This window comes from Ursus arctos, unplaced genomic scaffold (assembly GCF_023065955.2).
Source record: "Ursus arctos isolate Adak ecotype North America unplaced genomic scaffold, UrsArc2.0 scaffold_23, whole genome shotgun sequence".
Lineage (NCBI taxonomy): Eukaryota > Metazoa > Chordata > Mammalia > Carnivora > Ursidae > Ursus > Ursus arctos.
Window position 1 is genome coordinate 38,399,725 of NW_026622908.1, and position 27,427 is coordinate 38,427,151.

The following is a 27,427-nucleotide window of genomic DNA, read 5'->3' on the forward strand; positions in this document are numbered from 1 at the left end:
TGGAACTCATCAGTTTATTATGGCAATTATACAAACATACCAGCGATCGTTCACCCAGTTCAGAAGCTCCCGAACCAGTCGAGTCCATTAGTGATTTCTCTTTATAAATAACTTACAAGCAAGCACGACTGGCAAGCAACCAACAGCGCGAATGGAGCGTCTCCTGGCGAATACCCACTGATGGCGCGCAGGCCGGGGGGGGGGGGCAGGCACCAGAAGGTCGAGTTTCCTCGTGGGCCCCCAGCACCCCAGGCCCACCAGATGCTGGGTACTCAAGTAGTGGACATTTCAAGGCACGTGTGACTTCCTGGCTGACAGCAGCTCCAGAGCCTACCCTTGAGACCGGGTTCACACCCCAACAATCAAGTTAATGCTTCGGTCATCACACCCCTTTGGTCTATTGCCTTTGTTATTACTGAACGTGCTTAAAGCCCCCCCGTGTGCCGGGGGCTGCGCATGGCACGGAGTCACATCCCTGCCCTGTACATTCTGAAGACGAGAGAGGAGCAAAGAAAAGGACTCCGTCCGACAGAGCGATGGTGTCTGCGAAAGCACCAGGTGGGAAGTCACTGTTCGGGCGTCCTCCGATGTCTGTCTGAGAAGGGGTGCTTGGGGGGTGGGAGTAATGCCAGGGAGCCAGAGGACAGAGATGAAGGGGGGGGCTGCTGTGGATGAGATTCAAGGCACTAGAGGAGTGGATGGATGTGGGGGTGGGGAACCCCACAAGTCAACCGGAAGTGGAGGGCCCCAGAGAAGAGAGGGTGGCTGGGGAGGTGACCCAGCCCTCCACTCCTAAATGAGTCCGGTGTGACCACTATCTCCTGGGCCAGAGCTGCTCCCTCCCCTCCAGCCAAGGCAAACCGCCGCCCCCCCCCAATTCTCCAACCAGTGCGAGCAAGGTCTGGGGTCCACCTTCACAATCCCCAGCGTCCTCACTGCTCTGGTTCCGCTGCCGCCATTCAAGCCAGCTCACAGGACACGCTTCTCTGACACCAGCCTATCACAGTTCAGTTATGGCTTTATGGGACTTAAAAATCAGCAAGTGTTTTTCCTAACCGTGCCCTCCCCCTGATGCGACTCCAGCCGTGGTGCGTGGGGCAGGCCATCCCTGACAGACAGACGCACAGTTGTATCCCTGGCTGCGGGCACCAGGCTGAACGTGCCAGATCCCAGGAGAGAGGGGTGGGGGTGAGCAGGGGCCGGGGACGAGCCCCCTCATCACTGAGATCACTGCACTTGGTTCCAGCATCCATGAGCGCAGGCGCAAGTAGACGGCCACCAACACGTGCACCCGCTCACTCACACAGACACCCGCGACGAGGGACCGAACTCCCCACCTGGCTAGCACCAGAGAAGCTGAAGCCACGCACCGGAAGAAGGCGCTCCCTTCCCCTGGGGAGGCCAGGAAGTGCTTGTGACCACAGGCGCGGGCAAGCCAGTCACACTGCCTGGTGCCTTCCAGGCCCGCACACTCCCACCAAGGTCCTCCCCAAGGCCCCCGTGTGCTGACACAAGTCCACTTCCAATTGAACCTCGAATCTCAGCGGCAGACAGGCCAAGGGCTGTGGTACAGGTACAAGTGGAGAAGGGCCGAGGGCCTGGACGATGTCTAATACCCAGGCCAGGTAGGACCCTGAGGTGGTGGAAACCCATAGGGCGGGGCGGGCCCAGGGGGGTAGGGTGGCTGAGGGGGGCCTGAGGGCTGGGGCTGGCCCGGGAAGCTCGGGAGCGGGGACTGCGTTGGGTACGGAGGTCGTCCTCCTGGCGAGAGGTAGGAGGCCTGCTGAGGATAACCAGGACTGGGGGCCCGGCTCCCCGCCAAGGGGTACCCGGGGCCGGAGGCAGCAGTGGGGGCCGCGGGATAGCCTGGCCGGGGGTGTGTGCTCCTCTGCGGGGACCAGGAGTAGCCCGCAGCACCCCGGGGTCCCGGGTGGGCTGACGGGTAAGGGGGGCCCAGAGGCCCCCTGTAGGGAAAGGAGGGCTGGGACACCACGGGGAAGGGGGCCGGCTGGAGCGCACCCTGGGCGGTGGGGCCCATGGGTATGCCAGGAGATGGGCTGTAGGGCAAAGGGTAAGGAGGCAGTACTGATGGTGGTGGGGGCGGCTCTTCGGCTACAGGGGGTGTCGCCTGGGGGGCTGGGCGAGGCGGGGGGCGGCGGGCGTGGAGGAGGGGCGTCGCCGGCCGGCTCCTGGGAAACTCTGGGCTTCCTCATCACATCCTGGAGCTTCTCCACGCGCACCCTTCGCAGATGGGACAGCATCCTCATGGAGGAAAAGTTCTCCAGAAACGTTTCCAAGGGCACCTCGCCCTCCAGGAACTTCTCGGCCATGGCCTGGAAGACATGAGGTCTGGTGACAACAGGGGCCTGCCGGAGATCAAGGCTGCCCGTGTTGCCCGGGAGCAAAGGCCAGCTGTGTGCCCCCACCCCTGCTCAGCCCGCTGCAGACACTCCCTGTCTTCTCTGGCCCCCACTTGGGACTTTCTCCTTCTGGCCCGGATCACTGCTGACACATTCTTTTTTTTTTTTTTTTAAAGATTTTATTTATTTATTTGACAGAGAGAGACAGCCAGCGAGAGAGGGAACACAAGCAGGGGAAGTGGGAGAGGAAGAAGCAGACTCCTAGTGGAGAAGCCTGATGTGGGGCTCGATCCCAGAACGCTGGGATCACGCCCTGAGCCGAAGGCAGACGCTTAACGACTGCGCCACCCAGGCGCCCCTGCTGACACATTCTACCTGCACTCGCTGGGGTGTGCTGTCTCCCTCACAAGAATGGCAGCTCCTGGACGGCAGGGGCTGTGGTGACCACTGCTGTCCCCCCCACCCCCCGACTCCTGCATGTCCGTGATGAATAAATGGATGAACACTAGCGCGGGCGGGCCCTAGGCTGGGAGGACCTGGCAGCTTCCTCCACCCAGGGCACGGAGAACTGGGGGGAGCCCGTCTGCCCACAGACTGAAGAGATGGCCAGGGAAGCAGAACAGGGAGGCCAGGCAGCCGGGGTGGGGCTGGGCGCCAACAGGGCCTCCACGGGGACTAACCGTGTCATTCGCCTTTGCTGGCTACTAAGGCCCCTCATCCCAACTTTGCAGACACCCGGTGCTCCTTCCAAAGGCTCCCGCTCCAGGGCCTGACGCTACCCACAGAAGAGGGCGTGACCACGGCCATCTTACCTCAGACTCTTCTTCGATCTTCATGCCTTCGATCTGCAGAAGGTCTAACAAGGTCTCCGGCTGCAGTGCTGAAGAAAATTTCTCTGGAAGGGAGGGCGGAAAGATCAACATTCTACAAGTGCCTTTCGATTCAGTGTTAGAGGCTGAGCTTTCCACAAAGACCCTCAGAGTGCCCTCTGTGCGCTCCGAGGCCCAGCCATGGCTCGGGGGGTCTGCTGCGGAGCCCCACGGAGCCCCACGGAGCCCAGTTCCCTGAGGTCACCTTCCTGAGCAGAGAGGGGCTCTACCAGGCCCAGCCCAGACCTTGGCTAGCCAGCCTTCCCCATGCCAGCGGCAAGGAGGACTCCCACGTCAGAGCCCACCGAGCAGCCCCAGCCCTGTGCTGCCCCACAGCGGGGAAGTTACTGCACCCTCTGAGCACCACACCTCTTCACGGTCAAGACCAGGACAGCCTTCCCCTCCCAGACGGCAGGTCCCAGGAGACACAGAGAGCCCAGCCCAACTCTGTAAAGCGCAGAGGCTGAGCGGGCCATTCCGGCCAGCAACAGTGCAGGAGGCAGGCTCTCCAGACTCAAATCCCGCATCTAGCCATAGAAGCCTGGCCGTGTTCCTGACCCTCTCGGAGCCTCATCTTCTCATCTATGAAACAAGAACATCAGTACCTCCCCTTCCAGGCTGTTGTGAAAAAGTGGATGTAAAGCACTCAGCACGGGGCCGGCACGGGGTCATCCTCACACCTGACCCTGTCCTGTCCCGGGGAAGGGAGAGGAAACCTGTCCTTCCACACTATTCCAGGAGCTCTTCCCAGGCCAACCTTGAATGGACCTCTAAGTTAACAGAGGAGCACCTTAGAGCATGCTCCCAGGCCGCCCCTACCCAGCTTCGCCTTCTGCTCCTGGCACCGCTCCACGAGCTTCCGGAGCTCCTGGTACTTGTCCGAGAGGTTTGAGCGGCTGATCTCCAGGGGGCCCTGAAACTCCAGGTTCCGCTCCGCCAGGCTCCGGTTGGTGGCCAATGCCATCTCTCGTTCCAGCTGCAGGTCCTGGACCTAAAAGAACAGGACATTGACCGTAAGAACCATCACCACCATCACCACCGCTCACCTAGCAGCAGGCTGCACCTGGGGCTTCTGGGACTCATCGCTCCCGGGGGGGAGGAGGGGGGAAGGGGGTAATACCCCAACTAGGGTCTGATGGACCTGGGTTCAAACCCTGAGCCAAGCGCTCTGACCCGGGCACCTCCCTGAATCGCTAATCTAACACCCCATGCGGTGGACACAGGCGGGACATGCTGAAGGTCCGCAGCTTGCCCAGGGCCACGTGAGGAGCGGGAGGCGGGCCCGCCATGGCCCCGCACTGCAGCCGCCACGGCCCCGCAGCGCGCCTGCAAGCAGGCGGACCAGTAATATGACCGAGTCAGAGGCTTTCTAGGAGGGAAGGGGCCAAAATCCCCAACTACTTCTCCCCAAGATTCGGAGGCAGGAGGCCTCCAGTGAGGTGCACGAAGGCGGCCCGAGTCAGACCACAGGCCGGCCAAGGATGAGGCCCCAGAAAGTTACGCCGAGGGGTGAGGAAGGCAGGGCCAGACCACGACACTGGTTCAGGGGAGACTTGTCCTTGCTTCCCAGGCCACAGGCAGGTCCCACAGAGAAACTGCGTGCAGATGAGCTAACGGCGGGGCCCCTGAGAACTGGAGGGGCCTCAGAGCCAGCAGGGGCCCCCCACCGACACGGGAGACCTGAGGCCCTCAGGCCAACCTCTGGCCCTGGCCGTGCCCCCCTGAAAGCATGTCCCCAAGCAAAGCAGCGCCTTGCCCTCAGCCAGATTAGCAAGTGAGGCGACGCCCGGGAGCCCTTCACAGACCTGCTCCGGCCTGAAGCTCCATCCCTGTGCCAGGGAGGAGGGCGGAGAGTCGGACCTACCACCCCAAGACAGGGACAGTCCGCTGGGAGCCCTGTGCGGCACGAGAAGAGGGCGCTCAAAGGCCCGCAGGGGGCTCAGGGCACGGCTGCGCGAGGGCGGCTGCCACGCGGGGGCCACCATGGTCAGCACGTGATGGACAGACCAGCTCGTCCCCCACAGGCCAGGGCTATCCCGGACGCCTGCCCTCCTGCTGATGCCGAGCCACGGGGCCTTGAGCTCCGAGCTCCGGGGCAGGCCTGACAGAGGAACGCCACACCTCCCTCCCTCCACCATGCGGCCGCTGGGGCCCAGGGATGGGGCCTGCCTGTGGTCTCCCCAGTCTCCCCACCACAGCAAGCTGCCCCCACATCTGGGCTGCCTGGCTTGCTGCCACAAACCCCTTTCGGAGCCATTCGAGAGCTCCAGAGTGGGAGGCCTGAAGCCCTCAGCTCGGCTGCCCCTGAGGGGGCCCCACTGGCCCTCCTAGGTGTCCACGGTCTCCTCCCTGGGTCTCAACCAATAAATCTAAGCTGTGCCATTCAGCCCTGCACTTTGTCCTACACGTTCCTGCCTGTTCTCCCACAGCCTCCCCCAAATCTTTCACCACAGGGGGCTCACTATGAAGCCCTCCGCCAGTCATTTAGAAGAGATCAATCAGACAGTCCTAGCACCCGGCCCAAAAGAGCTCACCAGCCTGTGTGGACCCCACCATTCACTGCCCTCTGTGGAGAGAGGCCCCTACCAGCTAGCTTTCTTCTCTCCAAGCAACGTCCGCACCCCACACCGAACCAGCTCCCGTCTCTCTGCACAGCCATGCAGCGACGAGGGTGTGTAAAATTATCTTGGACGGACCATGGTGGAAACCTCGTCCAAGGGGTTTTGCAAATCTAAGTAGCGCGCCCTACTTCGCTTCCCCCGATCCCAGAAGTGCTCTTCCCCTCCGAGAACGCAAACGGGCTGGTCGGGCTGGCCGCACGCCCCAAAATGCCAGTTGCCTCCAGCCCCAGACGTTCTGCGCGTCGGCATCGAGTCTACCAGCCTGCTCAGCTCGGAAGTCAATGCACGCTACTTACGTGAAGGCTCGCTTCTGCCAAGTGTCAAGCACTTTAGAGCAGGCCTTGGAATTCCTAGAACGCCGTGCTCACAGCGGAGAAGAAACACGTGGTGCTTCATTCGTGACAGACAAACGGAGGACGAGGAGTCCGGCACGGTGCCGGCTCGGCCAGAGCCTGGCCGCGTCATGGCCTGACTGACCACTGAGGTGGGCTTGGGGCTTACCCAACACAGGCTTTGCTTCCAGTCCTTGCTGAGCGAGGCTCAAGGCAGCAGAATGTGCACACCGAGTCCCCCTACCTGTCCTCACACCCTGCCCTCTACTCCATCCCCTACCCCCAGCAAAGACTGCTCATTTGGGTGGAGGGGCAGGTGGGGACAGCCAGAGCACAAGCTAGGAAAGGGCACGAGAACACGGCCTCGCTGGGCACCCCTTACGGAAAGCAGGGAGAAGCTGGACGGCGTGGCTTCCCTTGGGTTGAGAACACACCGTGAATCCTCAGCAGAGACACAACATACCTGTTCATCAGTGAAAATAAAAATCTATTCCGAACGCTAATCCAATGAGCTTGGCGTTGCTTGTACTTGTGTCTGTCCCCAGCATGAGGGGCAGCCAAGGTAGCTTCCAGAGCAGGGGACAGGCTGCAGTCACTGAGGGTGGGACTGCGGGTATACCCAGCTCTTGGCCACATCCGTGACCCTCACAGGGGTCACAGGGTCAAGGAGACAGGAAGGCCTTTATGAAGTATAAAGCTCTACACATTCAGAAGGCTTATTTTATTCCCACGGGGACTGTGACAAGCTAGGATGGTTAGGTGCCGGTTTTGACGGGAAGCGGAATCACACAGGAGATGAGCCCACACCACAGGCCAAGCATGGCTCCTCCCAGAGATGCAGGGCCAGACAAGGCCCTTGGGGAAAGGCAGCCACAAAACGGTACGAGTACTTTTAGAAACCACCTCTAGGGTCAGGCTGGAACAATACGTGGGAACTCACAGAGGGGCCCCGGACGCCCCAGCACTGTCCCCCAGAACTGCCAGAGAGCCCAGGAGCTGCACTCAGATCTCAGGGATTCCTCTGGCTTGGTCCCAACCAGGGGGAAGGCCACAGAAAAGGGAGAAGAACATGGCCCCAACTCCCACCACGCCAGCGTCCCGAAGCAAGGCCGCAGCCCCATCTGCCTTCCTCGGGCCCCAGGACAGCCTTGCTCTACCTCGGGGGCCTCCTGGGCCAGCCGGTGAATGGCCTCCGGGTCATTCTGCATCTCCTCCAGCTCCTCCAAGGTCTTGTCTTTCAGGGTCTCCATCTTCCCTGCGAACACAGAACGGAGGGAAAGACACACTACAGTTTCCCACAATGCTTCCACTTGGCAGGAAGCCTCAGGGAGGAGCTAGGGTCCCACCAAACACATCCCGGCCACCTTGCCATCCCCTGTTCCCAGGGAGACCAGGGAGCCAGTCCTTCCACCAAACCATGAACAGCAGGATGTGTGATAGCCCTCGGCAGCCAGAGGCAACACCACGACTCCTTGGAGTGCTAGATAAAGCTGCCCAAGGAGCACACAGGGAAGGGTGGGAGGAGAAGCCAGGCAGCCGGGGACAGAGACGAAGATGGGCTCAAGGCCGCCTGTGAACCCCGATGCCAGCAGGCCAGCTGGTAAGCGTCTATTTCTGCCCGACCCAGAAACACACCCAAACTTCACACGCGGGGGCTGTGCGGCTTCAGCATCCCAGGCTCAAGGGCATCGCTGTTTGTTACGCTTAGTGCCCCAACAACCCGTTTCCCTCGAGGGGTTTGGCGACCGCAGTCCTCTCCACGCGCTGCAAAAACGGACGGTGCAGGGCCTCCTCGGAGAAGAACAACAACAAAACTCATCACACTGGCCCTCAAGGCGCTCAGAAGGAAAAGAAAACTGACTGACCCCAACAGAACACCTGCTTGGACAGAAGAGCTGGTCTCAGCGGTCCTCCCCCTCCTCTGTCACTCTGCCAACAGGGACATCGACTGTCTGTGTGACAGACAGGGGGGTCACAGCCAAGCCCCGGGAGGGAGCTCCGGGGACCAAGAGGAGGAAGCACCGACAGAGCCAGGCCACTCTTCCTTTCTGCTGACAGCGTCCTCCGTTACCTTTTCTAGACCTGAACCCTCCAGCCCTGATGTCGAGCTTTCTCATGTCAAAAGTGATGTTCGTTTTCAAAAGATCCCAGGGTCCAGAGGGACCGAGACCGGGGGCCCCCGTCCTCCCGCGCACCAGTGCTCAACCGGCAGGAGCCCGCGCTGCTCTGGGATCAAGGACCAGCACAGCACTTGTGTGGCCAGAAGTGACCTCCGGGTCCTAGTTTCCCCGTCTGGAACAGAAGGGAATGGCCTCTCCCAGGTCATCGGAAAGATGAAAGGAGAAACTGATCAACAGGGACAGCCTCCCATTGGCCAGCAAGGTGCTGGTTTACTCCTCACATGCCAGCACGGCTGTTAACGGTGCCCCCTTTCCGTGCTCAAAACTAGTTTCGACAACAAATTATAGGGTCACCCTACTGAGAAAGAGCTAGCCAAACAGAGCTGTCACCACCGCCTCTTATCTCCCGAGGGTTGAACGTGGTCCCCAACCTCTAAGGCAAGGAATGCCGAGAGTTTTGCACATGTGGTCTCTCCTGATCCAGCCGGGGGGGGGGGGGGAGGGGGGGAGCAGCAACTGTGCCTTTACAGGTAGGGATCAGAAAGGTTTGTAAAGGGGAGTGAGAATCCAAACCTCCCTTCTGTCCCCATCTCACCCTGCCACTCCAGAAACCCTTGGTCTGAAAGCTGGCAGCCTGAACAGGCCCTGGGAAGGAGCAGAACTCGGGGGGCATGCTGCTTCCCCCCGGCAGACCGAGTGGGTCCACCATGAACAGGACCAGCAGGGCAAACAGGACAAGTGGAGCAGCGGTCTAAAGACAGACCTGGTCTGAGTCCCGGCCCTGCTACTTCCCAGCCAAGGGACCTCCCACAACTGGGACCTCCCTGAGCCTCAGGTTCTCCATCAGCAAAATGGGCTAGTGTAAGGTTCAGTGAAATGAGGCCAACCCAGTGCAGGCTTAGAACAAACCCTGGCGAAGGTCCCCGACACCACAGAAATTACTTATTACTACGGCCTCCAGCAAGGCCCAGATCCGGCACCGAGCCAGGCTCCAGCACAGAACGGGGTGTCCGCTGGCTCCTGCAGTCAGGACTGCGCGCAGAGAGCCCGGGGCCCAGGCAGCTGGCTGATCACATGCCCCCGGCGCGGTCGGCAAGGTGTCTGCGGAAGCCCAGGGCAGGTACACTCCCACACATGGTGACCCACGGCGGGGGTCACTGTCCGTGCTCGGTAAGCCGTGGATCACACACTTTCTGGTCTCAGGGCACCTTTCACCCCTAACATTACTGAGGAACCCAAAGAGGTTTCCCTTATGTGGATTTTAGGTATTAGTATTGACTGTATTCGATACTAAAAGTGAGAAGATTTTTTTAAATTTATTTTCTTTGAATGTTCATAGCAGCTTTCAGTGGAATAGCCTGGAATTGGAAACAACCCAAAAGATCTCCAGTTAGTCAAGAGTGTCACAAGCTGTGCTACAGCTGTATGGTGATGCACGGCTCTCCAGGAAGAAGGAAGAAATCCACGTCTGCAACTTGAATGGATCTCAAGGGAATTTTTCTGAGTGAAAAATCATTTATAGAACATTCTGCTTATATAACATAGCATTCTTTTTATATAACCTTCTTAAGATGAGAAGGTTGTCGAGATGGAAAACATGCTCGCGGTTGCCACGGGGAGACATTTTTAAAATACAAGACTCTGCGCGCACCCATGTGCCAGAAGCCACCAGAAGGATGATGTAATCGCGTGCCATGTGCCCTCCGAAAAGCCCACCGTATACTCATGCAAGAAACAGTAAAAAGGAAAATAACACCTTAGATTACGAGAATGATTCTGACCTCACAGGCACCTGAAAGAGTCTCCAAGACCCCAGCACCACCCAGGGCTCCTGGGAGCACACTTTGAGAACCACTGGCCTCGAGGCTAGGAGAATGGACTCTGCAGCCAGACTGCCTGGGTTTGAATCCCTCCCTGTCACTCACGAGCCCTGTTGTTAAACTTCTTTGTGCCTTAGTTCCTCCGTCTGTTCGAACAGCCGTGCCCGGAACACAGCGAGCACTGCGTTAAGTCCTTGCATTACAAGGACCCTCACCACCGGCTTATGCAGCAAGAACTGCCAACCTGACCTCACAGAGGCGGCTCAGGCAGGGGAAGTCACCTGCCCACGGTCACACAGCTGGGCAGTGGCAGGCCCCTCCCCGGGCAGGGGGGGGCGGTTCGCAGCATGCCCCTCGAAATCACCAGAGTCCCGAGTCCTCCTCCAGACCCGGAACTCTCCAGGACTCTTCATATGACTTTTAACGCAGTTTTCATTTTAACTAAGCTACCCAGGGCCAAATGTGCGTGGCATCTGTGGCTTTTCTTTCCCTTTCGTCCCACACTCTGAGGGAACTCAGCTTCCCCTGACAGAGGAAAAGCAAAGACCCCAGAGAGGAGGGGTTCGTCAAGCAGTCCATGCAGAGGCAGGGTGCGAAGGCGGGGCTCGATGTGTTGTTTCTCCGGAGTGAGAAACAGGGGAGAGTGTTTCTCCTCTGCCAGGACCCCGAACGCACTTCCGTCGGGTGCCTGTGGCTTGCCTCCTGTGGGCGGGGGGACCGGGCATGGGACAGGGGTCTCCCCTCCAGGACCGAAGCTCCCGGTCTGCAGCCCATGGCAGGGCCCAGGCGAGGCAGCGTCGGAGGCGGCCTAGCGCAGCGTCAAGAGCGCCCAGCAGGGCGTCGAGGCTACAGCTCCCGAGAACACAGCGCACGCCCTGGCCAGCTCCGTGGGGACAGCAACACGAAGAGCACGCCTGCGACACCGCCAGGCTTCTACAGGCCAGCAGACCCGCGCGACCCAGAGGCCAAGTCAGGGGAAGTCCATGGGGAGGGTCTGCGCTGGGCTCGAGGCCCACAAGGCACCGGGGGCACCGGGAGCTGGCCTGACTGGAAGGCACTGACGCAGAACCCACCCTGCCACCAACCGAAGACTGGCTTCCCTGACGGGCTCGCCTTCACCAGCCACTTTCTTCCCCCACCCCCCAGACAGGGAAATGTTTTCATTAGAGGAAAGTCACCAAGATAAAATCTCTGTAGAACATTCAAGTATGCTGTTTTCTCACGGGGGCTGACAGAAGGCTGTCACTGATACCGCTGTGGGTCTACCGTGTGCGTCCGTCCCGGCACCGGCAGTGCGTCTGGGCGCTCGATGGATGTCTGTGGAAGCAAGTCCCCCCGCCCCGGGTCACAAAAAGAGGGGCCCAATGTCCCTACAACCGGCGTGGGGCTGCCGCTGCTTTCGAGAGGGACAGGGACGGCAACAGCACCAAGCATGTCACTTGTCATCAAAGCTTGGCAGTAACTGTAGACATTTAGCCAGAAAGGGGACTTTGCTGGGTGGAAGAGTGGTGGCCAATCAGAAATAAGTAAGTGTGCTCCCCAGATAATTCTGGGGCGCACTGAAGTGCGCGGCCCCTCCACCCACCGTCCCAGACGAGAGTCTTCCTCTCCAGTCTAGAGCCCCATACCTGGCTCTGTTTGATGGCCTTGAAATCCCAGAGACACGGATCCCTGGGACATGTAGCTGGTGATCCGAATAATCACCGTCTTCAGACAGCGGGAATTCTCCCCAAAGTGGGCAATGCATGAAGCACACAGCTCTCCTACTGAGACCTTCCTTCCCCAGCACGCGTCCCTGGTGGGGGAATCCCATCCCCAGTGCTAAGGTCACCCCCACTTCCCTAGGAGGTCTGGTATGCACCTGCTTGAACTCGGAAGATCAAAGGGACGGGAGAATGTTCTAGCTCCTGTCTGTGATGACTCCCTCTGCCACTCCCTGATTGGGAAAGATGACCACCCCCATATTCAGAAAAGAAACATTGCAGCCCCGTGGTTGCAAAAGACCTCTCTCCTGTGTCAATCCCCTTTCGTGGCAGACTTCAGAACAGGCCACACACGTTTTAACACTTGAGAATTTCCAGTCTGAAACACCTCCATGTTCCAGCAGGTCAACCCCCTTAGATGGAACTCTCTAGGGCAGCCTGTATATTCTGGCATCCCGGATGCGATGGAAAGTAGGCCCCCTGCACACAGCAAGCAGGAACGGGATGGGTGCCACAGCACTTCCAACTCTGCCTTCTCTGGTCCCTAACTCAACAACCCTCCTGCTTCTACCACGCCCATTTCACAGGTGGTGACACTGAGGCCGAGTGGCATATAGCTTGCCTGTGCTGACAGAAGAGGGGACACCTGGCCTAGGAGTCTGACCCTGGCCTGCTGCTCCTTCCACCAGTCTCCCCACCTCCTCTGTGCCCTGGTCTCCTCACACTGCCTCACGGGCACGGCGGGCACGTGTAAGCCACGCATTCCCACTTCTTCCAGAAGGAGGTGTGCTCGGGATCCCACACCCAAATGTGCCACCCATTCCTTTTAGGGAGTCAACTTTCCTTACCTGGGAAATGGGTAAACAATCCCTGCCAGTCACGTGGCTCCTTTCTTCTGAGATCAAAGCCCTTTGCAAACTTCCCCATTAATTTATATAATTGCTCCAGGAACTAAAGCAAATACAGGCTTAATTACCCCAATTTCAGAGATGAAATGAAGCCCAGAAACAAATAATAAAGGTATTGCTCAAGGTCCTGTAAGCTGTTGGGGGTCAGACCACTGGAGATCCAAGTCCCCTTCCATCCCTGGTGTTTTAACAACACAAGCATCTTTGCCCCCCGGCTCTGCCCGTCACAGGACAGCCACGAAGCTAGTTTAGTTATAAGCTTCTCCAAGGTGCAGAGCTTACGATCCCACGCGAGCACGCTGGTTACCCAGGCCCATCTTCGGTCCCTGCCCCCGGCGTGGAGGTGGTTCACGTCCTCGCCCTCTGACAACAGTTCCGGGCCTGGGCTTTACTGCGGCATCGCCCACCCCTGGAAGTGACTGATGCCTTTCTTTCAGAAGTCACAGAGACCTCTCCTGATCCTTAGGGCCACCCGGTGAGGCTGAACACAGCATACACTTCTCTGGGTTCGCAATTCTGAAACGGCGGGGGAGCACAGGACATTCTGCCCGAGCCCACAAAGCAGGTGCCCCTGAAGCCTGGGCACCCGCTGCCAGCAGTGTTCTGCCTCCCGGTCACCCGGTGTGCTGAAAAAATCCAAACCGGCACCTCTCAAAATGGCCACAACCGCCAGGGATGTCACCATGCAGAGAACTGGAACATTACTGAGAAGTTACTTGGGGATCCAGGGTCCAGGGGCTCTGTTTCTAAAGGGGTTGACAAATACAATTACCAGGCCCCTCAGCACCCCAGGCCCTGACCTGCACCCTCTTCTGCTTACCCAGGTGCCCAGGAGGATGCTGGGTACTTCTCAGGTGGTGTCTGGAGAGTGCGGCTTAAGGGAGGGGACAGGAGGGAAGACACGAGCCCTGTTGAAGGCAGGGAGATAGTCTTATTTACCTCTGCCTTCCCAGCGCCTGGCCCAGCCTCTGACCTGCTGACAGCTCACAGCAGTGCTTGCAAAAAGACGGACCAAGGCAGGGAGGGAGAGACTGAGGCAGGGACGGAGAGAACAGGCCGGTCAGCTGGCAGACGAGTCAGACAAGACATGGAGGTGCGAGAACAGGGCTCCTTCCCCTTTTTCACACCCTCCTTCATTTCTCCATGCATTCATTGAGTAAACATTTATGGAGCCATTACGACACGCCAAGAACTGCACCAGACCCCACTTCAAAGGAGCAGGATGAATGAGGACGGAGGGGTGTAAATAACACCGAGTTCTTACTACGTGCCCGTAGTACACCCAAACATGCTAACTCTCCCTAGCTCAATTCTGTTTTTAAAAAGCAAAAACTTCACCACCACTCACAGCAAGTGCGGGTACGAGGGGATGTAACACAGGTGGGGGCCAGTGGAACAAGGAGCGGGGAGGCGGCCGGCTCTGAGGGCTGGGGTGTGAGAAGCCCGCCAGGCCTCACAGGGACAGGAGTCAGAGGGCCAGGGGCAGGTGACAGCGGGGCCCTGGCAGGAGCCACTGCAGAGCCACACGGCTGGGAGAAGGGGAGCGGGACGCTGCTGAGGCGGGCACGTGGCTACACAGACCTCACAGGTGCAACGGGACAATACCTCTCTTAGCGGGGTGATAACATCGACTCAAAGATCAGACGGGGAACAAAGTGGGAAAGGCGACACGTGTGTTCATCTGTGTGCCCTCTGCAGGAAGAGAAAATCTGTTTCCCTATCAATAACCCAAGAAGGAAAGAAACCTTCCTTTCTTTCTCTTTGAGCTCCTCTGCAGCTTTCCCCTACAGCAGAGGTCACAGACCTGGGCACCTACAAGGGCTGGGCAGGCACTTGCGACCAAGGCCAAGTCGCTGGGTACAGAGTGTGTCCCTCTGGAAAGCGGGGGCTCAGCCCAGCTCGAGTATATCCTGCAGGGGGAGGGGGTGGCCGGGCTTGGCCAGAAATCCAGATCCATGTGACACCTCTCCACCTTTAAGTTTTAGTAGCCAATTCAAAAGTTGTAAAAAACAACAACTGGGCGGAGTGTGGTTTGTCAATACTGCTCCCTAGACACGTGCCTGGAGGACAGATTCCATAGCAAAGGAGGCGGGGCGGGGGCGGCCACGAGGTGACAAAGAGCTTTCCCAGGCATCCTGGAGCTCACCTCCTGCCACCAAGGCCTGCGTATGGGGTCAGACAAAGCTGGAGTAGCAGCAAGCAGAACCAAGGGGGCAGGCTTGGGGGTGCGGCCGCTGGGCCTCTGTGGCGCTCACACTAGGACAGGAAATGAAGCCCCGGGCCACAGGCCCCGCAGCTCACAGTCCCAACTTCTTTCTACCACTTGGTATCTTGACTCCATCGATCTCACATGCCTGGACCATAGGGAACATGATGAAGATAGCAGGCCCAAAGGCAACTCCACTACACCCCAGGGGACTTAGGCCAGAGGCAGTGACCTTTCCCACCACTCCCTGGGGTGAAGTGGAGGGGGCTGAGAATGTCGCTGTGGAGAGGGGACACTGGGAAGGGTTCAAACTCTGGGCCGTCTTCCAGATCTGCCTTTAATGGGGGTGGGGGGGACCAACTTGTAGGGATGGTGCTTGCTCGATGTGGAACTTTGCCAGGACTGTTTAGCTCAAAATCAAATGGTCTCAACTGACATCAGATCCTTTACAAGAATAAATTAAAAAAAAAAAAAAAGTAAAGGCAGAAAGCAAAATGCAGTCTTTTCTAAGCTCAGATCAGAGTAAGGTGTGCCAGCCTTGGAGATGGCTTGCGATGCCCGGGGCCCCTTGCGTCTGTCTGAACAATCAGTGCCAGCTCTCCCCCAACAGGATGCAGAGAAAAGCACAGAATGTGGACTGATACTCTGGGTTTGTGCTTTGGCTCCACAACCCTTTAGCTGTGTGACCTTGATCAAGTCTCTTAATCTCAGCAGTTTCCTTATCTGGAAAATGGGCACCATGACGGTAACCCCGCCTTAGGGGTTGTGTGCCTTAGGGGTTGTGAGGAGCGAATGGCCCTGGAGAGGGCTTTGCAAGTTCCTGAGCACTGAACAAATACTAATTATTCTGCCTCCTGGGGGTAATCCGATGATTAGGGGAAATTCTTGACACCCCTGGGGCTCGATATTGAGTCAAGCAAATGTGACTGCTATTACTGAATCAGAAGAACTGGGACTGAGCAGGGTGCCTCTGCTTCCCCGGCTCCCCCTGGCAGACAAAGCACAGGTTCTGATCACTCCCCTCCTCACCGTTAGGAGACCACACCGACCCGCCAGCTACTTTAAGCCCAAAGTCACACTGCAAGCAGAGTTGCAAAGTTGGGCTTCTTGTAAATTTCCCACATCCACTTATGGCAGCTAAGAAGTAGTTACCATAGCAACTTGCACAGTTCAGTGTGCCTGAGTTAGAGAGACCTGGCGCCATCCTATCCCTCCTGTCAAAAACACCTGCGGTTGCCTTAGAAACCTTCCTATCCTACTGCTTAATGAGAACAGAATTGTTGACCTGATCTAGTTTTCTTTCCCTAGAATGAGTCTGGCCGTGCACCGAAGTATCAGACCGTTCAGTCACCTGACTTCCCACAGGAGTTAATAAAAACAAATCAAACCATCATGTACTCCTCACCTGGTCCAAAGCACCATGGACCTGACCTTCCCTCCCTTCAATTTGAAAAGCTGGTGTGTAAGCGCCAGAAGGAAGCCTTCTTAAGTTTTCTCTCCAAGGTATTTCTGGGATTGGGGCAGGGAATTCCTTCCCACCCCCCAGTGCTGAACAGTTAAGACAGCAGGAAGGGAAGCGGAAAGAGTTCAGGGCTTAAGAGCCAACTATTCGTGGATGACCTTTTACTAGCTCTGTGACCTTGGGCAAATTATACCACCCTTCTTACTCTGTTGCTCACTGGTAAAATAAGGCTAACACTACCAACGTCGTGGGCCGTTGTAAGGACTCAGAGAGGTAAGCGAGATAACCTCTAGAGGTGCTAGAAAAACCAGGCGCTGGGGAGCATTAATTCTCACACTCGCATCTTACCACCGTGGCAAAATGCTGCCGGACCTGGCCAGGCACCCAGCTAGGCTCGGGACGGAGGGCAGGTCCTCAGGAAGGCAAAGGGTGTAGCTTTCTGAAACAGGCTCCAAACCAATCTGAATAGAAATCCTCGAATGTAAGTACGCCAACACATGGGGGCGGGGCGGGGGGCTGGAGAGTATGTAAGCTCCCAGGACAAGGCTTTTTGAAGGCAACTGTCATCTTTACCTAAATATTTACGTAACAACCACATGCTCCTCAGGCCCACTGAAGAACTCCGTCTGACACCCCCCCCAAGCCCCCAGAGGCAAGCCACTAAGTGAGAAGACCCAAGAAGGATGAGCCCCTTTCCTGTACCGAACACGGGGACACTCGGGAGTGGCGCAAGACTGGGGCAAACTGCTTTCCCTACTCCGTGGGCTGTGGGCTGCTGGCCAGGCTGGGGCGGTCCATCACCAGAGGACACCTGAGGATCGGAGTGGAGCCAGAGGGCAGGGCTGGCAGGGCGTGGGGCCCCTGGCTACTTACAGTCCTTGGATGGCCCAGCCCAGCCCCTAAAGGGCCCCTCCCAAGCCTGCTGAACCTCCACCCCTCACCCGCATTCCAGGGGTGACTCCACTCAACTCACCCACCTTTCTCTTTCCCCAAACCACCTTCCCCACCTGACCCCCTCAGCTTCACGCCCTCACTCCCAATCCTCCTGGCCACCCCGACGCCTCTCCTGTCCAATCGCCAGATTTCATCTAGTCATTGCTCCAGCGGGAGCAGTTCAAGTTCTGCTCCAGGTGCTCCAGGCACCTCTGGATTCATTTTTGAAAACACTGCTTCCAGCTCCCTCCGCCTTCCCTGCAGCCAGCCATCTCCTCTCCTTCCCTCGTCCCCATCCCTCCAGCTGTCAGGACCTTCACCTCCACCCTCTCTACCCACTCGTCTGGTGTGTCCTGTTGTTTTCCAAGTTTTCCAGTTTTCTAAAGGAGGTCTCCTTTAAAATGTTACCCCAAGCCCCCAGAGCACAGAACAGACGCCAGGCATGGGGTGGGGATGGAGGGAGCCCTGCTCTTCCAGCTCAGTCTCCCCCAAGGCCTTAAGGGGGTCCCCAGGCCACCTTCCCAGAGCACAGATTGAAAACCACTGCCCTTACCCCCCCAACCGCCCAAGTCCCCCTCCTCCATTCTCTTTCAGCTGTGAGATCTCACCAGCACAGCACAGAGAGAGAGGGTGCTACTGTGCACTTCCAGAGCCCTGTGGGGGCCGGCTGAAGTCTCCAGCAGAAAGAGCAAGGGACACGTCCCAGAGCAGCTGACATGTGAAGGTCAGGCAGGCATTTTCAGGATGGGGAAGGCACAGGGCAGAGTATTCCAGGCAGACGGGAGGCAAGAGCAAAGCCTGGGTGCTACGGCTGGGAATGGCTTGCAGGACAGGAGTCGAACCAGGCTTTACCACCACCACTCAGCTCCCTCTGCAAGCCTCGCTGGGCCACCAGTGAGAGAGACACAATGACGGTCGCCACGCATCACGTGCAGAGCACTTACAATGTACCGAGCAGTGTCCTAGGCGCTCTGTCCGCAGCAGCTCGTGTGATCCTCACACCGGGTCCTCGTGGCTGTGTCGCCTTCGGCTTTCCTCATTTTACAGATGAGAAACCTGGGTCGAAGAGAAGACTTGTACCTGATCCCAGTCTCACGACAAGGAAATGGCAGAACCCAAATTTCATTGCGGTGGTCTGGTCCCTGGGGCCTATACCCTTCACCAGGGCACCACGCCACCCCTTAGTCAAGTGTGCGCCCTTGCGACACTGCGCCCAGCTCTGGGGACAAACTTATAACGCGGTCATTCCTGCTGACGTCTTTCCATCAGACTTCTAAAGCATGGGGGCTGGCCACACAGCGCCCCAGGGCCCCAGAGCTCCCAACGGCGCCAGAAACAGCGCCTCCTTCGGGCTGTGGCCCTGCAGGGAAAGCCCAGCCGCCAAAAGCTCTGGGAGACAGACAGCCCCACACCCTCGGTCACTACTGGCTGGGGAGCTTGTGCGGGCTACTCCTTCCCTTTGGACCTCAGTTTCTCCTCTCACACGGGGCTTTTACAGGGCTGAAATGAACTAGCGCCTGGGAAGTCCAAAGCCCGGCGCTCAGGCCGGACTCAACAAATGGTTGGGCCCTTCTTCATCAGCACGGCTGAGCTCCCACCCGGCCTATCCCCTCTGCAGATGCGGAGGACAAAGAACTAAAGATTCCTCCAGAGACAGCATCCATCAACCGTGCCACGGAAATCCGGGGGCCGGATGTAACACACATCAGTAACGCTCCACAGCAGTCAATACGATGGCCAAGAAACAGGTTATTTAATAAGTAGCCCATCCGTGAAACTTCCTGACAGTAAAACACAAGCGGGACACTGCAAAGCCTCCTCCTCTTGTGGCCCACGGCTTAGTGAAAAGAAAACCATCCTAAGCTACCCCACACCCAGTGGCCACTTGTTTTCCCTTTGCCCAACCGTTCCGATGACTCAGAAAGGACCTCAGGCTGCAGCTGTCAGCCTCCCCCCACCCCCCCTTCCTAACCGGGGCAGGGCAAGCTGAGCTAAGCAGGTTCGACCATCCCTTTAGGAGGGATCAGGATTAAGGTCAAGGCAAACACCCGGGAGTCTGTAGGAAGTCACTCAAGGTCTGTCTGTTCAAAAGCCAGGACAACGAGACCACTGTTCTCACTGATTCAGGGCCATCCTAGGCTGGTAGAAGGTGGGGCACCTGTAGACCCTCTCCCTGCCAGTGAGGTCTGACGCTAGGAACTTCTGAATCCCCCACAGGCAGGCGTGCTGAGGGCAACAATGGAGCCAGAGAAAAAAAGAGAAACTAGGCCACAGCCTTCTCGTATCTGCTCTTGACTCAAGCAGGGATCCATGAAGGCCATTATCAAACCTGCAAAGGCCATTATCAAACAGGCGACACCATATCAGCAACTACACCGGGCTCTGGACTCAGTTTTACCGTCTGGCAGAAGGCCTCATCTGAGCCAGCCTCTCCAGCAGCTACCCGCCTGGTTCTAACAGACTCCACCCTCTCCAGCCCTCTCCCACCTACCCCAGGAATCTCTAGAGAACACAGCCAATCAGAGCTCTCACATCCCTGCTAAGAACCTTCCATACCTCCCCAGTGCTTTGGTATTACACTCAAAACCTTGTGCTCCTGGGCTTGGCATACAATGCCCTGTATCAGCTGACCCCAAACCTCCCTTTTCAGCTAGATCTCCTTCCACTCCCTCAGAGGCTGCTCACTCCACCCCAACTTTCTGTTCTACCTACTATTCCCAGAACAAGCAACATGCTTCCAATGGCTTGACAAAAATTCTGCACCTACAGGGATCCTGCCCACAGGAGTCACCAGCTCTGCCACCCAACCTTTGCTCCTACTGTTCCCTCCTCCTGGAATACTCTTTCCTATGCCTTCTCTGGCTTGAAAATGCCTGCCCATCTTCAAATGTCAGTTCCTTCTCCCAAAGACTTCAACCTACCCTCCCACGGTGCTCTGTAAGTACTACCCGGCATTATTATATAGGAATTGGCATGTTTCTCCAGTCAGACTGTGAGCTGTGTCGCTCAGGTCTGCATCCCAGCACTAGATCAATGCCTAGTGGCACACAGAAGGCACTCAATGACTGCTGACTGGACAGGGACACCCACTCTGGGCCGACATAGAAGAACAGGGACCAGATTTCTCTCCTGCCTCAACCAACCGAAAAACCAGACAGAATAAATAGAACAACAGTTTTCAGACACTGGACATTAGGCATTGCAGGAAAGTGATTCTTGAGAGGGGAGAACAAATGATTGCCCCCAGCTCACTGCCCAGAAAGAGGTTCCAGGCCATGATACAGGGACAGAGTGCCTAGGCAAAGCCTGACAGTCTCGGAGGCCACCAGTCTCCCCAGGTTGGGGAAAGGAAGTTGGGAGACCTTGGAGGCCAAGGCAGGCAGACTTTACAGGGTCTATACCAGAGAGGAGATAGTGACATAAAGAGAGGACTCTGGAAATCTGCAAAGGGTCCCCTTCCATTTTTCGGCTGAGTGCTGACAGTACAGAGCAGGATTAGGGGGAAAACTCCTTGGACCTCAAGTTGAGCGAAGAATAATTTGTATCTGAGCCAGCATAGAAAAACCTAGTAATCCACAGGGCATCCGTGGAGCACTGAAGAAGGTACTGTGTTGTCAGTGGGGAAAAATTAACCCTGATCTAAAGATTGTTCTGATCCCAGGTAACAAAACTGAAGAGCAAGCCTTTAAAGGATGAAACTGTTTCCAAGTAACTTACCAGTGTCTCAGAACGATGCCAAGAATATACATAGATACACAAAAATACCCAGCACCCAATGGGATAAAATTTGCACCGTCTGACATTGATCAAAAATTACCACACATACAGGGGCGCCTGGGTGGCACAGCAGTTAAGCGTCTGCCTTTGGCTCAGGGCGTGATCCCGGCATTATGGGATCAAGCCCCACATCAGGCTCCTCCACTAGGAGCCTGCTTCTTCCTCTCCCACTCCCCCTGCTTGTGTTCCCTCTCTCACTGGCTGTCTCTCTCTCTGTCAAATAAATAAATAAAATCTTTAAAAAAAAAATTACCACACATACAAAGAAGCAAGAAAATGGAATCCATAACGAGGGAAAAATCAATCAGCAGAAACAGACTCAGAAATACAGATAACAGAATTAGCATAAAAGGACATTAAAATGGTCACTACAACCATATTCCACATGTTCAAGAAGCTAAAGTAAAAACTGAGCATGTTAAGTAGAGACATGGAAAATATAAAAAAAGACCCAAATGGAACTTGCAGAGACAGAAACTCTAATATTGAGATAAAAAGTATGCTGGAAGTAACAACAGAGTAGGCCCTACAGAAGAAAAGATTGGTGAACTTGAAGAAATAACAATACAAACTACCCAAAACAAATCACAGAGAGAAAAATAAAGACCGGGGGAGAAAATGAATGAAGCATCAGAGAGCTGTGGAACAACTTCAGGCATCCTAATATACTTGTAATTGGAGTCCCCAAAGAAAAGAGAGAAAGGAAAATAGAGAAACTATCTGAAGAATTAACAGTGTGAAAACTTTCCAAATTTTTTGAAAGCTATAAACCCACAGATTCAAAAAACTCAACTAACCCAAGCACAATAAACATGAAGAAAACTATACCATCCATCATGATGATTAAATTGTTTAAAACCAGGGATAAAAGGCGGCACCTGGGTGGCTCAGTCAGTTAAGCATCTGCCTTCAGCTCAGGTCATGATTCCAGGTCATGATCCCTGGGATCAAGCCCCGCAATGGGCTCCTTGCTCAGCGAGGAGTCTGCTTTTCCCTCTCCACCTGCCCCTCACCCCTGCTTGTGCTCTTTCTCAATCACTCTCTCTCTCTCTCTCAAATAAATAAATAAGATCTTTAAAAAAAAAAAAAGAGCGATAAAAGAAAAGCAGAAAGAAAAACGGCACACTGGAAATGGAAGAACAAAAAATAAAAAGGACAACTGATTATTCATATGAAACAATGCAAGCCAGAAGACACTGGAACCACATCTTAAAATGTTGAAATTAAAAGAAGCAACTTAAATTTCTATACCCAGGGAAAATACCTTTCAATAACAAAGGCAAAATAAAGACTTTCTTAGACATCCAGAATTCATCACCTGCAAGAAATATTAAAGGAAGTCCTCAAGTCAGAAAGAACGTGAAACAAAATGGGTCTACCCAGAAGAATGAAGAACACCAGAAATAATAAACATGTAAATAAATATAAAATATCTTTTCTTTTTGATCTCTTTACAAAATAATTGTTTACAGCAAAAATAACAATAATATTTTGTGGGATTTATAACATATGTACAACTGAAATGTGTGACAACAATACAAAGTCCAGCAGGGAAGAAATAAATGTATACAAAATGGTATAATATCATTTGATGATAGACTGTGACAAGTTAAAAATGCATACTATGAATTGTAAGGCAACTGCTAAAAAACAAACAAAAAAGTTGTAGCTAATAAACTAGCATAGGAAACAAAATAAAATCATAAAAAATTACTCAACCCCAAAGAGATCAGGAAAAAAAAAAAAGGAAATGGGAAGAAAGAATATTGGACAAACTGATAACAAACAGCAAGATAATAGTTAAGCCCAACAATACTAATAATCATATTAAACGTAAATGTTCTAAATATCCCAACTAAAAGGCAAAGATTGTAAAATTGAATTTTACAAAATGTAAAACCTATCTATATATTTCCTACAAGAACCCACTTAAAGACACATAATTTAAAAGTAAAAGGATATAAAGAAATACACCAAGCAAACATTGATTTTTTAAACACTACCCATTTTTAAATTGTGATAAAACATATATAACATAAAATTTACCACTCAAACCATTTTAAAATGTACAGTTTTATGGCATTAAGTACGTTCAGAATTTTTTTATCATCCCAAACTGAAACTCTATACCCATTAAACACTAATTCTCCATTCTTCCCTCCTGAGCCCCTGGCAACCACCATTCTTCTTTCTGACTCTGTGAACGTAACTACTCTAGGAACCTTACATAAGAGGAATCATGCAATATTTGTCCCTCTGTGATTGGCTGTTTCGCTTTGCATTATTTCTTCAAGTTTCATCCATGTCGTAGCACGTGTCAAAATTTCCTTCCTTTTCAAAGCTAGATGATGTTCTATGTATGTGCCACATTTTGTTTGGCCATTCATCTGTCAATGAACACTTGGGTTGCTTCTACCTTTTGGCCAATGTGAATAATGCTGCCATGAACACTGGTGTACCAATATATTGGTTGAGTCTCTGCTTTTACTTCTTTAGGGCATATACCCATTATGGAATGGCTGGATCGTAGGGTAATTGTGTATTTAATTTTTTGAGGCATTGCCATACTGTTTTCCACAGCAGCTGTACATCTGATATTCCCACCAGCAATACTAAGGGTTCCAATCTCTCTACATCCTCTTGCCAGTACTTCCGGCTTTTTGGGTAACAGCCATCTTAATGGGTGTGAAGTGGTATCTCATTGTCATTTTGATTCGCATTTCTCTAATGACCAGTGACAGTGAATATCTTCCTGTGCTTACTGGTCATTTATATATCTTCTTCGGAGAAATGTCTACTCAAGTCCTTTGCCTATTTTAATCACATCATTTCTTTTTCATTTTGAGTTGTAGTACTGTATATATTCTGGATATCAATCCAATAATTTTTTAAAAGCTGGATTGGCTATATTACTACGAGATGAAGTAGATTTCATTACCAGGGGTTAAAAGGGCCAATTCATCAAACAAACGACACTCCAAAATGTTTATGTACTTAATAACAGAGCTTCAAAATACATGAAGCAAAAACTGATAAGACTATAAGGAGAAATGGACAAATCAACCATTATAGTCGTAAGTTTCAATGACCCTTTTTCACAAGCTGATAGAACAAGTAGACAGAAAAGCAGTAAGCAGTTAAGACTTGAACAGCACTACCAACCAACCTAACTGACATTTATACAACACTCCACTCAACAAAGCAGGAAACACATTTTCCCCAAGTGTTCACAGAACATTTATCAGAGAACACCATATCCTGGGCCATAAAACAAGTCTCAGTAAATTAAAACATTTCAAATCATACAAAGTACATCCTTTGTTTACAAAGAAATTAAGTTGGAAATCAATGTTTACTGGACAGAAAGAGAATAAAGTCATAGTATAATGCTGACTTTGTGTCTTCTACTGCTTGTAAACCTGCCAAGGGGGGAGTGGATACATTGGCAGTGGGACTGAAAGTACTTAAATGTCTTCAATGCTAGGCATACCTGACCTGGGCTATCTGTTTGATAACGTGTTCATGGTTGAATCTCTCCTTCTCTCTCCTCTCCAGCCCATCCTAAGCCCCAGGGGCCCCACTTGTCAGCACCACCTAAATCACGACAAACCTGTTTGGTATTTGCTCAAGTCTCTCACAGAAACCAGCAAGGGGAAGAGAAATGCAGAAGGAGTACCTGCAAAGTAAACATGCCTTATAAAGCACCCAAATCCTCAGAGACATCGCCACCACAGAGATCTCTGTGTTACAGGGCAAGTATCCGGGAACAAACCAGAACCTTATAAAAACTCTAGACACCGAACAGAAACTAAAAGAATTTCAGAACAATAGAGATCCAGTGGGATTAAAAGAAGGTCTTCGATGACCTGATTATGTCAGCCTGGAAAAACCCTACTGGTACTGGCCAAAAGTATCTGGAAATGATCCACATGGCCAGCTACCCCAATGCCCTTTCAATGGCAGATTTATGCCAGATTAGCTCAAGTCACAGAAATAAGTAAAAAGAAAACAAGAATCCTTAGAAATAATCTCACTTCCAAGTACAGAAAATCTACAAACTCCTTAAGGTGGTGCTTCCCAAATTTGACTCTCAAAATGAATCATGCAGTGCATATGTAAAAAATACTGATTCCTGGGACCCCTCCAGACAATCTCCAGGGGTCTGGCTCCGTATTTTTAACCACCATCACAGATGATTCTTTTTTTTCTTTTTTAAGACTTATTTATTTATTTTAGAGAGAGACAGAGAGAGCAAGAGAGGGGAGGGGCAAGGGAGAGAGAGAAAGAGAATCCCCAAGCAGACTCTCTGAGTGCAGAGCCCAACACAGGGCTTGATCCCAGGACCCCAAGACCATGACCAGAGCTGAAACCAAGAACCAGATGCCCAACCTACTGAGCCACTCAGGCTTCCCTAAGCATCACAGAGGATTCCTAAGGTCCAGCATGAACATTAGCTGTGAAATGAGACAAAGGGGTTAAAAATCCTGACTGGGCACTTCCTGGACATGTGACCAAATTATGTAACATCTCTGCAGCTCCCTTTCTATCTGTAAAATGGGATCACCACCTACCTCGAAGTGTTCTCAGAATTCACTATGTTCAGAAAGCCCCTAAAACAGTGCCAAGAGCACATGACAGTCAGGCAAGAAATCAGAGCTACTGCTACCTCAAAACCAGCCAGCAGAAGCTGCCCAGATGAAGAAATCTAAAATGAAATGTTCTACCTAATGGAAATTACAAAGGCACCAAGCCAGTTTCCAAGATAATCGAGGAAAAAAAGCCTTTCTGGGCACTATGACCACCAAGAACAAAGACTTTCACTTCAGCAGCCAATAGTTCACCCAAGCCCTTCCTCCCACCCAGAACCACAAGGTCCAGGCCTGGGCAAGGCTGCAGCTTTGCACAACAGCCAGAGAGTCCTTCCTCCCCAGATCCCTCTGTCACTGCCACCTCCAGCTCTAGGGCCGACAGTCCTGAGAGTCAGGTGGCAGCATCCTGGGTACACCAGTAGTAAACAGGAGCCTAGGAAAGAGGCAAGGAGCCAATGAAGGGAGTGGAAAAGGCCTGAGTCAGCAACAGGATTACTGAGTGAAGGGAAGGAGTCTGTGAAGTTTCCAGGGCTAAAGGAGACATTTCTAGGGTGGGTGAGGCCAGACACTGTGTACTGAGAAAGCACTGTCTCAGGGGCTGAAACCCCAAGATGCAGGGTCAACTCTGCGAGTAACTCACAGCACAGCCCCAGGTAACTTCTCCCATCCATAAAGTGGGGAAATAAGCATCTTATTGGCTGTGGGGAAGAAATGAGGAGGAACCAGGCACCTATGGGAGATACACAGACACACATATGCCCCACTGCCCTTTGTACCCAAGAGAAACCGAACACATACTGGAGAGAGAGACAACTATATACAGATACACACACACACACACACACACACACACACACCAATGCCCTTTGTACCCAGCCGCTCCAGGGGTAGGGTTTGTTCAGGGACGCTGGGCGCTCCTAGTCTGGGTACAGAAAAAAGGAGAACAGAGCCGAGGCTGAAAGCCCCTTTCTTTCACTGTCCTGGGGAAAGGGCACAGGCAGAGAGTCAGAGACCAGAGTCCCTGTGACCCTACTCTGCCACAGGCCTCCCGTGTGACCTCTGGCTCCCACTCTTAGGCCTGCTTTCCCATCCGTACAATGGGTAAAAACTAATGTCACTAGACTTCTGCCCAGCAAGATGCTCAACTATGGGGTGGGGGTGCGGGGTGGAGAGTGGCGCTGAGGGGTGGGGCGGGGCCTGAGGCGCCACCTGCACGGGGAAGGGACGGGAGGGCGCTAGGGGCAGGGGCGCCGGCCTCCCTCCCTCCGGCGGCGAGGGGCAGAGGCGCCGGCGGCAGTCACGCGCCCCTCGCACCCAATCACCGGCCTCTGCCAGGATGAGGCCGACAGGCGGGGGCGCGCCGGGAGCCACTGCCAGCGCCACCCCCTTCCCCGTCCTCGCCCCTCCCCGGGTCCCGCTCACCTGCCCCGGCCGCCGCGCCGCCACCGCTGCCGCCACCGCCGCCGCGGGTTAAACCACGGCCCGCGCCCACACTTCCGGGGCCCGCAGGCCCGCCCCCTCCCGCCGGATGTGACACCCCTCCAACGTCCGGGACTGGGAGCGGGTCCCGCGCCGCTCGTCCCGTGCTACGCTGGGCGGCCCGCGGGTCCGAGTCACCACGACACTGCTTCCCCCTGCACCCCCCCCCACCACACACACTCGCAGCCCCCCTGGGCCACACCCACGGGAGGCCCCACGAGACCCTCCCGCGAGCGGCGGACGCCCGG

At 54.3% G+C, this 27,427-nt stretch overlaps 1 protein-coding gene across 1 annotated transcript; it reads right to left on the reverse strand.

The window, feature by feature from the left end:
- Nucleotides 1–27,341, reverse strand: VPS37C (VPS37C subunit of ESCRT-I). Its single transcript, XM_026487747.4, is given in 7 exon segments — nucleotides 1–2,143; nucleotides 2,145–2,333; nucleotides 3,173–3,255; nucleotides 4,049–4,220; nucleotides 7,340–7,437; nucleotides 18,279–18,390; nucleotides 27,123–27,341. Coding segments are annotated over 5 exon segments (1,071 nt in total). The 5' UTR covers nucleotides 7,433–7,437; nucleotides 18,279–18,390; nucleotides 27,123–27,341; the 3' UTR covers nucleotides 1–1,609.
- Between the last annotated feature and the right edge of the window lie 86 nt (nucleotides 27,342–27,427).